At 38.4% G+C, this 11,963-nt stretch overlaps 1 protein-coding gene across 1 annotated transcript; it reads left to right on the plus strand.

The window, feature by feature from the left end:
* Positions 1–7,543: 7,543 nt before the first annotated feature.
* On the plus strand, positions 7,544–11,286 carry LOC139732542 (ras-related protein Rab-43-like). The gene is made up of 3 exons (XM_071643396.1): positions 7,544–8,007; positions 9,611–9,794; positions 10,637–11,286. Exons 1-3 carry the CDS (start codon positions 7,774–7,776, stop codon positions 10,885–10,887), a joined length of 669 nt encoding a protein of 222 aa, XP_071499497.1. The 5' UTR covers positions 7,544–7,773; the 3' UTR covers positions 10,888–11,286.
* The last annotated feature ends 677 nt before the right edge of the window (positions 11,287–11,963 follow it).

Genomic DNA, 11,963 nt, shown 5'->3' on the forward strand with positions numbered 1-11,963 from the left:
AGTGTGGACAAGAACTTTTGCATGCATTTTAATTTCACAATTCTTGGCTCTTGAGAAATATGTGAAGTTAAAATGCATGAGAACATTTCTGGTTTCACAGTAACCAACTCTTGCCATGGTCTCATTGAAACTTACATCTTTGTTTTTACTTTTGTGGTATAGTTTTTGGCTGCTGATATAACAAGTGCCTGATAAAATGAAAACCCAGTTTCTAATCCTAAAGACCTCTTTGTTATTGAAGGCCATGGTATGATTCAAATGAAATGAGTGATCACAGTCTGCCAAAAGATTGTTGAACACACTACAGGAATATAAGCAGCAAGAATAGATTGAATTATAATTGAGTATTCATAGCAATAGTGTGCAAATAAGTATAGTTGAGAAGCATGTTATAGCATCAGCAGTAGCAATAATGATCTGATTCTTCAGCGATGTGACTGTTAACTTACTTTTTTTTTTCAATACCATCTTGCGAAACTTATTTTCATTTCTGTTTTTGGTATGTTGTTCTCACTACAGTCATGAATGCTCCATGCTTCAATACCTTGGTACATTTTTTGTTCTTTTAGAGAGAAGTTGCTGCAATGATCAAAAAGGTCGTGTTACAGCATAATATAATCTTGGCAGTGTTCCCTGTCTTGTCACGAATGACATCTTTTTATGTCTCTTGGATTTACTTTACTGCCCATCTAATTTATACTAGTACATCAAACATCCCTTGGGGTTTTCCACTTAAAGGAAACTTCTTGCAAGGTCTCGTCTCCATAGTTACCAAATGTCTTCAAACAACTCAAGGTGGAAACAGTTCAAGCTCTATAATGATGGGGCACTGTGAAAGTGTTACAATTTTTTTTCTTTTGATTGGATGTCATTATAAAGTGATATTAATAAGTCTTCTCCTTTCAAAACTTTCATTACTACACTGTACAGCATACATGAGAGCTGTGGCACTCAGCTTATAATTCCCACTACCTGTTAGTTTCTGTATACAGCCTGACCTCTCCTATCTAGACATGTCGGGTCCAGCGCTCATCCGGAAAAGGGATGTGGCCAGATATGGGAAACTCGATGTTTAATACATGCACAACTGCCGAAAAACGATTGCCCGTACCGTGACCTGATTTAATGAAAAGTTTTCTGTCAATGTTCTAGCAGTGATTTGGGGTAGTGAATGTCTGAATGCATGTTATTTAAATGAAAATTAGATGTAAATGTATGTTTATTAAGTTGGGAATATGTGTAATATGTAGTTCATGTGAGTTTGGGTAGGAATTTTGCTATGAGTTTGAAATCTCCCTTTTCCCCATGATTATTAGATTGAACAAAAAAAAAATCATGTCGAGATTGCATCCGTATAATAGAGAGATCCTGATAAGGGGAGGCCAGATAAGAAAGGTCAAACTGTACTTGCCATCAAGGTCATTGTTGCAGAAATGGCACAGCTTTGCAGTATTGTGTGGCATACTTGCAGGAGAGGATACAACGTGAAGAGAAAATAGTCAGGAAGGTGGTACAGTACAACTCCTTAAAGCTGCACTGAGAGCTGTGCAGTGAAAGATAGCACTCCATCACTATTTACACTGATCAATTTTACTCTGATGTGTCGCCTGGGAATAGGAAGTGATTGCTTTTAGTGAGCAATTTGTCACTGGTTAATATTAATGTGATCCTGTCCTTTGTTTAATTGTTTTCAAGAGCTTGAGTCACTGATGAATAGCGTAGAAGTCTTTAAAGGAAAAACATATCAAATTGAAAAAAAACACCCAATATTTTAAGTAAAAAACCACAAACAAACATAGCGTTTCTTTATTGTCCAACTTGGGTCTGAAAATTATAAATAAGATAAAGATTGTATTATCCATGTGCTTTACCCAAAGTGAGGAGTCAGTGATTTTATTAATATGACATTAAATTACACTGTCTGCTTTTTTATTTTTTTCTCCACAGGGACGATTGTGAAATTTCAATGTTTCTTTTGTTGGTTTGAGCATACTTCAAACATTTATACAGGGTAAATTCAAGACCTTGTAACTGGCTAAATATCAAACTTGCAAGAAGTCAATAATCATGTGAGTTTTTTCTTAATATAATCTCATGTGAAACAATTATGAGAGGTGAAATAAAACAAGAAGAGTTCTTGGTGACCACAAACATTTTCATATCTTTCATATCATGTTTGGTTGTTTGTTTATATGGATACAAAGAGCAGTGCTGTGTGTGCATGGTGTGAGAGACAAACATAATGTGCATAAAGTGTGAGAAAATACAATACACTTTAATAGACAGTCCTGAAAGTACAGAGTTGTTGATTTTATGTGTTCATCGGAGGCCCAAAGTGAGAAAATGGAGTTAATCTGTGATGCACATGGAGTGAAACTGTGTGAGTGAAACTTAACCAGTGAATATTCCCTCTTGAATAGAAGTGGACAAACAATAGAAAATACACAATTTTATACTTTCCTGTTTTCAAAGTAGTGTACAGTCATATCTGTCACAAGAAGAGATAGAATTTAGATGAAATAATGTATCCCTTCACAAATTTGCCACACGCAGGCCTGCATTCACATTTCATTAAGTTCTATTTTACGTAGTTTTTATGATCAAGGAATAATAACTTCTTTTAAGAAGGTGAGTTGTTATGCTTGATCAAATATTCAAAAAAAAGATAAACACATGTACTGTACATTACTATGTTGAAATTAATGAAGGGGGTTTAATGCAATGACACCATTACCTCGGCTGATTTACAATAGTCATAGTCATTTTGGCCAACATTGATGGGTGCAAATATGAAATGTAAATTTCCTTTGGGATAAAAGTTGGGTGGAACAGGAAAAAATGAAGAAATTTACATAGGATAAGATCAGACTCATATCTGGGAGGGTGTGTGCACAGAATTCCTGCATCACCTTGTGCAGTTTTAGAAAGTTACTTTTAATTTCCTGCATAATCATTCTCTTACGGTTTGGAATCTTTAAAATTAGTTTTGTTTCTAAACTGTGGAACATTATTTTCTCTCTCTTCTCAAAATGTCTCCACTCGGGACACTCCGACACCCGTCTGCTTACCATCAGGCGTCCTCTCGCTTTGCTCCCTCATTAAGGTCCCAGCATGTTTGAATATTAACAATCAACTTTAGAACTGTAGTCGAGAGTTTGGAGGTAGTCACGGTACAACGATCCCATACGCCTTGATATCTACAGAAAGAGGGTGTGATGAGGAGAATAATGAAGTATTTTAAACACAACCACATATAACGTTAGAGCCCCGGGCTTAGAGCTACGTGTGGCTGTTAGAACCATTGGTGCATGCACTCCCAAAGGCGGATCCAGGAATTCCATTAAAGGGGGGGGGGGGGGGCACAAGAAATATTTCTGGTGCTACTTCCGGGTTTCATTTCAATTTTTTCTTTTTATTTCTTTTGTTTTAACAAACAATGAAGTGGGGGCGCGTGCCCGGTGCGCCTCCCTCTGGCTCCGCCACTGACACCAGTGTCCTGATTATAGCAACTTGCTTCGGGTTATATCAAGGAGGTTTGAGAGATTGAGCCACAACAGTGATACGCCCTTTGATTCCATCGATGCCGCCACTCAAAAATATTTGAAGCATGTGCTAAACTGGATTTGCCCCACAGATAGGAAGACAATGGATTCACGTCTTATTGCATAATGACCATACAGCCACTCTCTGAGGGAAATATGAGTTTTATGATGGTAATTACTTTTCGTCATCCCTACTCATACAATGTACCTAAAAGCTGAGCGGCACTCACTAATAATGACACGGGTATGCGCGAATAGAAATTGCGCAAATTTTGCTGAAATCAAAATCAAAATGAATCAACGGTGACATGTCTGAACACTCATCTGATATATCAACTCATAAACAACTATATATATATATGTGACTGACAATATCATACTCACGTCAGTTTCACTTGTCGGAAATAATCGCAAAAGTGATAAATGGCATTCCGTGCAGGAGGGCACAATGTCAAAGACTTTCCAACATAACATGCCGATTTACACTTGTACAAACGTTTTCAGACGGGATTGACTTCTCTTTGATATGCTTTATCATATTACATTGTACTACAGGTGAAGTTTCATTTCATTTAACCAGTTGAAGACTGTAGTATTCTCGGGCTGGGATACTAGAAATGAAAATTGCGTGTTATCAAATCAATCCGTCTTCAACGGGTGGATTGATTAACAAGCAAAATATATCTATGTTAAAGTAAAAAAAAAAAAAAAAAAAAAAAAAAAACTTCATCGCTGTTCATCATTCATGATTGCTCAGAAAAATGCTGACATCAAAACGATCAACCATAGCGGTTTGTGTACTGACGTTGCCTTGAGTGTGTACTGGTCGCGCAGAGTAAAAACAAAACAAAACAAAAACACACACAAAAAACCAAAACAACAACAACAACAACGATCAAACAAAACACGCACAAAAAACAACAACAAAACAACGTACCTTAGCTCCTCTAAATATTTAGAACAGAGGATGAAAACCAGCTATGCGATATCCTTAGAAGACATTCCGTACGGAACAATTAGATAGAAATTGGTTTGTTTTAATTTTGGATCATTTCCTTTTTTTTTTCCTTTTTTTTTTTTTTTGAGTGCCAAAAGTGGATTGGGGATATGCGTTGTCTGTGCGCCCCTTCCGCGGGTCCCTAATAGACTGCGAGATCGTACCCAAGCATTGATAAAAATCGGAACTTACTGCAGATTCAAATTAACCCTGATAAGTATTGAATCAACTAAACAAAATCCATTTGAATGTTTGTGCTATCATGCTATCTGAAGAACCTATGTTGTTGTTGTTGTTTTTTCTTCTTCTTCTTCAATCACGAAATCAGTGCTTCTGGTTAATTTTGATGCATTCTCCTGATGTTAATGTTTGGTTATCGTTTGAGTGTCTGTAGTTAACCCAAAGAGATAAAATCACTTTGAGTTAGACGTAGCAATTGTATGGAATTGAAAGCAATTAATGTTAAAAGAAACGCATAGGCGTATAGGCCAGTTATAAGGGGCCTTTATAGAGCTTTCATATAAAACCTAGGAGTCACCGACCCCTTAGATATAATAGATCCCTAAATTTAGAATACTGAAAACAGTTACATTCAAGTATCATACTTCTTGAGATAAAGCTTGCTTAATGGTTTTCACATGTGAAAACGTTTTTTTTTTTTTATGTAGGCCTATATAAGAATTCAGCAAGGGGTCTAGCGAACAGCAAAGAGAGAAGAGCTAATGAAATCGCTGATGACCTATATGAGTAATTGGATAAATGATTATACATGAATGAACTGATAAACAAGTGGGTTGATTTATCAATTAACATCTATAGAAACATGAATGAGTGAATGACCGAAAATAAGTGAATAATGTAGGACACGGGATTAACACGCGAGAATTATAGAAAGAACCTGTACGCTCAAACATAAATCTAATCGGCACAAGAGCAAGTGAACATGACAGCTGCAAGAACCAAATAACAATGTTTCTGGAGTACATTTCACTCTGGCTGTAAAACGCCATACAATAAAACAACAACAACAACAACAACAACAACAACAACAACAAGTAGTTTGAGAATAGCTAGACAAAACAAACGACAGCAAATGCAAGACAGCTTACTACAGTATATCTCTGTTCAACTTTTTTCTTCTTTTTTTTTTTTCGATGCGTGTATGCCAATATTGAAGGCGCGGGGGAAGCTGGGAGGAGGGCTGAGGCGGATCCGCCAATCGGACCCAAGCAGCGTAAAGAACTTAAGGACTCACACCTGTAAATAAAATGGAATGTCCCAGACCCCTTCACAAATTCATACCAAAGATACCAAAATAAATGAAGAAAAAAAATAATTAAAAATCAATGATGTAGTTTGGCAAAAAACTGAATAGCTATAGATATTGAGTATGAATTATTCTACAAACTGCGTTTTGGTTGGAAGATGAAAGCTGTTCTGATGGAATTTGAGGGGACTATATTTCATTGGGTACGTGTACGGAAAATAGGTGATTTTTTTGAGTGACAAGAACTCGTAGTCTGGCTTTGCGGACCCTTGGACAGAATTTGAGCAGAAGAACCCACCCTGGAAATTTGATGGATGAAAGGGTATATCTCACTTATCCAGGTTAGTGAAGCTGAAACACCTCATTTCTCCCAGCTATTTTACAGAATTTTTTGAAATTTGAATTTTAACACCCGTCTCGGCAGTGGGCGTGGGGGCAGGGTGAAGTGGGCGGGGCGTGAGGGAGGAGGAGTCAGGCAGGACTCGGGAGGAAAATGTTTATTTTCCCCGGCGGTTGATGTCACATCCGCAGGGGCGGATCCAGGAATTCTGTAAAGGGGGGCGTGACTAATATTTCTGGTGGCACTTCCGGGTTTCATTTCATTTTTTTTCTTTTTATTTCTTTTGTTTTTCACGAAAAATAAGGGGGGGGGGGGCGTGCGCCGGTTGCGCTCCCCTCTGGATCCGCCACTGCATCCGTATGTGCTCCTCTTTCCACAGTCAATCGTTATTTCTTGGCTATGATGGCTATTCCTATCTTTTTTATGTCTTCTTTTCCTTTTTCTTTTTTTTCCAAATGTATAACATGCTAGGCCTATGCATAGGCTTACAACACATTTTACATTTATTAAACATCTGTGCCTGTTTTCCCGTCAGCGTTGCGGTTTCGGTGCTTCTTTTCATTGTAATCTTCTTTTTAATTTAGGTCACGCCCGGTATTGCGCGATCGGTTCCACGGCACTTACTCTTGCGACAATCATGCTCCCATGAAATATCTGCACGCTACGCCAAACATAAATTCTACTCACAAACATAACCCCTACCGAATCCCAATCCTCACTAAACCTAAAAACCATTCTTACAACCCTATTAACCCTACTATAAAGTCCTTGAAGAAAATTAGAGCAATCAGGAGCATTGATATGAAATGTCGTGTTACCGGCGCAATCAGCTGACCAGTTAGCGCAGAATGTTGACTAAATATAAAGTGACCGTGAACATCAGCAATTAAAAAGCGCCCATCAACATGAACAACAACAGCAGCAAATGCACAGTCGACGGTCGAGCCCGGGTGCAGGGTGGGGTGCGGTTCAAGGCAAAGCTCGCTCGCTCGCGACCTCGACAGAAGTGATGATGTGGCCCGGATCAAGGATTTGACACGACGCGTTTTCTACTTGGCCACTGCCTGACAATCACATAAAGGTCTTTTCCCTATCACAGGCCTCGAGTCACCTTAGATAAGGTCTTTTCCCTATTTCAGACCTTGAGTCACCTTGAATAGGTGCTTCGGTAACGCAAACATAGGCCTACATTCTATAAAAGAAAATTGTAACTCATAAGTTATACCGATGCGCTAGCAGCCTACGTGGAATTGTGTACGCATAATAAAGGTACGCAGTGCTATGTGTTCTGCAATCACGAGTCGCGACCATCTCATCATCAGAGGCGCGACGGCAACTGCACCACACGTTTACACGCTCGGTACACGGTACGGCCGCGAGTCACCTTACTGTATCTCATCTTCATGAAATTGCATATGCGTAAAAACACGCCTGTGATCCTACTTTTCCGCTGTCCTCTGCAAGTATACTACGGATAAAGCTCGTTTATTTTTCCGCTCTCAAGCGCCGAACGTTTAGGCAGTTGGTGAGGCAGAGAAATGTGATCATAAAAAGCGGACACAATACAAGACCAGTGTTCGAATCTAACGTTACACCTGTGTTGTTTCGGAGTGCATCCGTGTGGCTGATGTCGTGTCTACCAATCCATAACAAGCCAACATCAGCAGCAATGTCTTACGTCGATAGCTCAGACGAGACTTTTGATTACCTATTCAAGATTGTTTTAATTGGAGACGCAGGAGTCGGCAAAACATGTGTGGTGCAACGCTTCAAGTCTGGGACTTTCCTCGAGAAGCAGCACAGCACCATAGGCGTCGATTTTACGATGAAAACATTGAATATAGATGGCAAGAAAGTTAAGGTTGGTATAACAATCAAACACAAGAATGAATATGTGGGACTGTTGATTTCTTAACGCGACTCCTACACACAACTATGAGTGTGGGTATGTTTCAGTCACGAGTGAGTCATTGATGTCATATGATATTGCCATCACTCACTCTGGGGTAACGTAGCAGAACGTTGTTATCACTGTAAAATGTGGTTTTTAAGTGAATTGTAGTCTGAAGCTTTAGATGAAATGAGAAGAAGAAAATATAAACTGAATGTAAAATAGAGTAAAATATCCCGTTTGCGGCAGCTTAAGCATTGTTAAGGGTTTTTCCAACTTGTAAACAAATCAGGCAAATTATTTTCAACCATTTCATTTATCATAGACAAGATTATTCATTAACGCAATCGTTTTCATAAAAGAAATTTACTATTGACCAACGCAGTTTTCATGATTTACCAGGGCAAAACCCGGCACAATTCTCGCCGATAAGGGCGATATGCGACGTAGTATACCTGATTGCGGCACGATGTACAATCCCTATGCCATACGCGCGTACTCCGCGATCTTTAGCTGAACGCCTTCATTATGTCTCGCGAACATTGCGTAAGCGCCAATTCCCATTGCGAAAGCATGTGAAAATAGCGGGCGCACATACTTCGGCCGCAAACAAGATCGCAATTCTGGCGGTGCTGTTGATGTCTTTCTCGTGTTTTTCTGAATTTTTTCGATGGTAACTTCCACTTTCTGAACAAAAATGGCGGCCCACATCGGCTCGCGAAAGTTCTATTCTATGTGGGGATATGTTTTCATAATCCATGAACATCGGGAAAACGATAAAAAATCAAGTTTCTTGGACCATTATTTCTTAATTGTTATGTTAAGAAGTACCGAAAATTTTATTTTGGATGCGATATGTTATCATTTAGGTGAGAAAATTTCACTTTCGTCCGAGATCGTGCCCGTTTTATTGGTTGGTTTTTGTTGATTGCTAGTGTGTTAGTATATGTGTAGTGTGCATGTAACAGTGCAATGCTGTATTTAGCGGTATATTACCATGTATGTTGTACCTGCCGCGAACGGCTGCACGGCCGCTTACTGCCGCAGTTACTCTACATGGTGCATGGTGTGGTGTATCAACAAATAAAATTGTTTTTAAAAGCTCATACCAAGGTTCGACCTCCTGTGCCAAAGTTCAACAGCATGCAAAAGCATAGGTTTTATCTATACGTAGCTAGTGGTCAAATTTTGAACAGTGTTACGGTCCAAATATGCCATGGCCGGCTTGATTTACATTATCATCACACATCATTCAATTCATAACTTTCCAGTCCTTTGTCATGCTACATTATTGATGCTTTCTTTCAAATTATCAAGATAATTAAACTTTTTTCCTGCATAATATGTGTATTATATGAATTTTATGTGATCTATGTTATGTACTAGTACTTCCAACAGATAATAGATGAGTCATTATAATTTGTGTACTGATTACAAATTGTGATTGTAGTTTGATTTAATAAATTTGTTTAAGGTTGGATTTAGGGATTTAATTATGGAATATATACTGCAACTTCTTCAACATGCCTTTAATGCTTTCCTGTACAATGGTACATGTATGTTTTGCCAATAGCTCCAGGTGTGGGACACTGCAGGTCAGGAGAGATTCCGGACAATAACGCAAAGCTACTACCGGAGTGCAAACGGAGTCATCATAGCCTATGATATCACAAAGAAGGAAACATTCAGCAATGTCCCAAGATGGATTGAAGATGTACAGAAGTATGCGGGAGGCAGTGTGGTCTGTGTTTTATTAGGTGAGGATGTAAGCGACAACTGCAGATTCCAATGGAACATTCAGTAAGACTACTTGTACACATACACATGTATGTAATCATTAACAAACAGTGATCTTGCAAAAGTTTAGGAAATTGAGATTAGATGGTCATGCAGAATGTTGCAAAATAACGATCATCAAATGTTTCATTTTAGGCTGGGATGATGTAGTTGCATGGGAAAACAAATTATTAAAGAACTCAGGCAGACTGATACAAAGCCAGTACTTGGCATTTTTTGTCTTCATGCAATATGTGGTTAAAAAAAAAAAAAAATACTGAATGGGACAAGATGAGATGTCCTGTAAGCAGAGTCCATGATGTAAAGTTGCCATCGTACACCAGTTATCAAATAGAATAATGAGAGTGGTAGGGAATGATTTAAAGCTTCGCTCTGTCATGAACCAAAGACAGGCTTTTTATTCAGAAAGCTGAATGTGAAGGCAGTTGTGAGATGCACATGAATTGCATGCCTCCCTCACATAAATTGTTGAAGGCACTGGCATTTTATATGAGGGAACGTTCTAATCCAAACTATCTGAGAGCTTAGTGATTTGCCACTGCCAGTTGTATATAAAATGTCAAGTTGATGATTAAGGTGATAACAAATCGATTATCAAGAATAGGATTTTTTGTGATGATGCTAACCATAATCAATGTGATTTAGCTTGTCTATCAACTTTAGCACCATTAGTGTATGATGCATGAATTAATATGTATATCCAATATTTCTGTTGCTCATAATCCCAATAGCATTGTGTCATGCGGTGAAAACATGAAGATTTTGATGATGACCTGTTATCTAACTGTCGGTTCTTGTGCAGGCAACAAGAAGGACTTAGAACACATACGGGAGGTGGACTATGAGGACGCTAAAGCGCTGGCCAGTCACCACGCGATGGTAGACTGTATAGAAACGTCTGCCAAAGACTCCACAAACATTGACGAGACCTTCTGGAAACTAGGCCAGGAACTCAAGCGTCGCCACGGTGGCGAGTCGTCCCTGGCAACAGGCGAGACGAGCAAGCTGTCATTGAATACGAGAAGGGTTGACGGTTGGAACTGCTGTGGATAGCATCCGTGTTGCCAGCATCTCTTCCATCTTCAACTCATCTCACGTTGATTGAAAAAAAAAATCACTTGGTCTTTTATTGCCTTTATTAAGGCTTTGTATAGAATTCAAAAGCATACAGATATATATGATACCATATTCTCATTGCTATAATCATTTGCTGTTATTATTATTAATATTATTATTATTATCATGATTGCTATCATCATTAACATTGTCTCATGTTGTCTTGCCGGTGAACAAGAGTGCTTCATAGCTGGGTTATGGGAAACCCAACTTCCCACTCATCATATATCGAGAATTCAAATATTTTATTTGAAGTGATAGATCATCAAACAGTTCCTGAGAAGCAAGGAACTGACTCGGGACAGATAAATCAAAAGAAATACAAACAAACAAAAGGTTTAACATGAAGAGCACTTTCACTAAGGAACACAAACTAAACCCTCCCAGTGAGAGTGTTATCATTATGCTGCTTTGCACCACTTATTGATTGCCATTCACGCATAACAACTTGCTTGTGCTAATGATTAATCTTTGTAGTTGAAATACAATTTAGTTCGCTTGCCTGTTGTGATAATGATTGGCTGAAATTAGGTTACACATCTTCATTCACTTTTGCTCACTTAGGATTTACTACGACATTCTTTCTACGCATCTCATCAGAACAAACCATAAGAGAATTTTATCAGCTGTCATTAAGAGTCTGAAGAGTTGATCTGTCTGAAATACAGAGTCCACAATATAGTAAGACAAAATGCAGCATAAAATAAAATGTCTGTAGCTCTACTTGGGCCTGAAACCTCCATAAAGTATTCAAAACAGATTTTTATTTGAGAGAAACTATGAAAATAATGGCTTGAATGGTTGGTTCAGAGCAATATTACATCCTTAGCCTACCAGCATGAGGTATGTTCCTGCAGTGGTGATAGTCATTTTCTGTAATTTGTGTTCTCAAAAACCTTGTACTTCAAAGGTACATATGTGGACGTACGAGTGGTGAAAGTTTATAGTAAGTGATTGTGTATTTAATTTGTGAATATTTTACTCTATATTTTGTTTACCTATGTATTTTCATC

Source organism: Diadema antillarum, unplaced genomic scaffold (genome assembly GCF_040938485.1).
Source record: "Diadema antillarum isolate AM-2024a unplaced genomic scaffold, OU_Dant_1.0 seq00000432_RagTag, whole genome shotgun sequence".
Classification (NCBI taxonomy): domain Eukaryota; kingdom Metazoa; phylum Echinodermata; class Echinoidea; order Diadematoida; family Diadematidae; genus Diadema; species Diadema antillarum.

What these genes read in the sequence shown, in the direction of transcription:
- LOC139732542 (XM_071643396.1), top strand. Translation starts at nt 7,774, where the DNA reads ATGTCGTGTCTACCAATCCATAACAAGCCAACATCAGCAGCAATGTCT. An exon ending in TAGATGGCAAGAAAGTTAAG is followed by an intron (nt 8,008 to 9,610) that starts GTTGGTATAACA and finishes TTTTGCCAATAG; the next exon opens with CTCCAGGTGTGGGACACTGC. An exon ending in TGTGGTCTGTGTTTTATTAG is followed by an intron (nt 9,795 to 10,636) that starts GTGAGGATGTAA and finishes GTTCTTGTGCAG; the next exon opens with GCAACAAGAAGGACTTAGAA.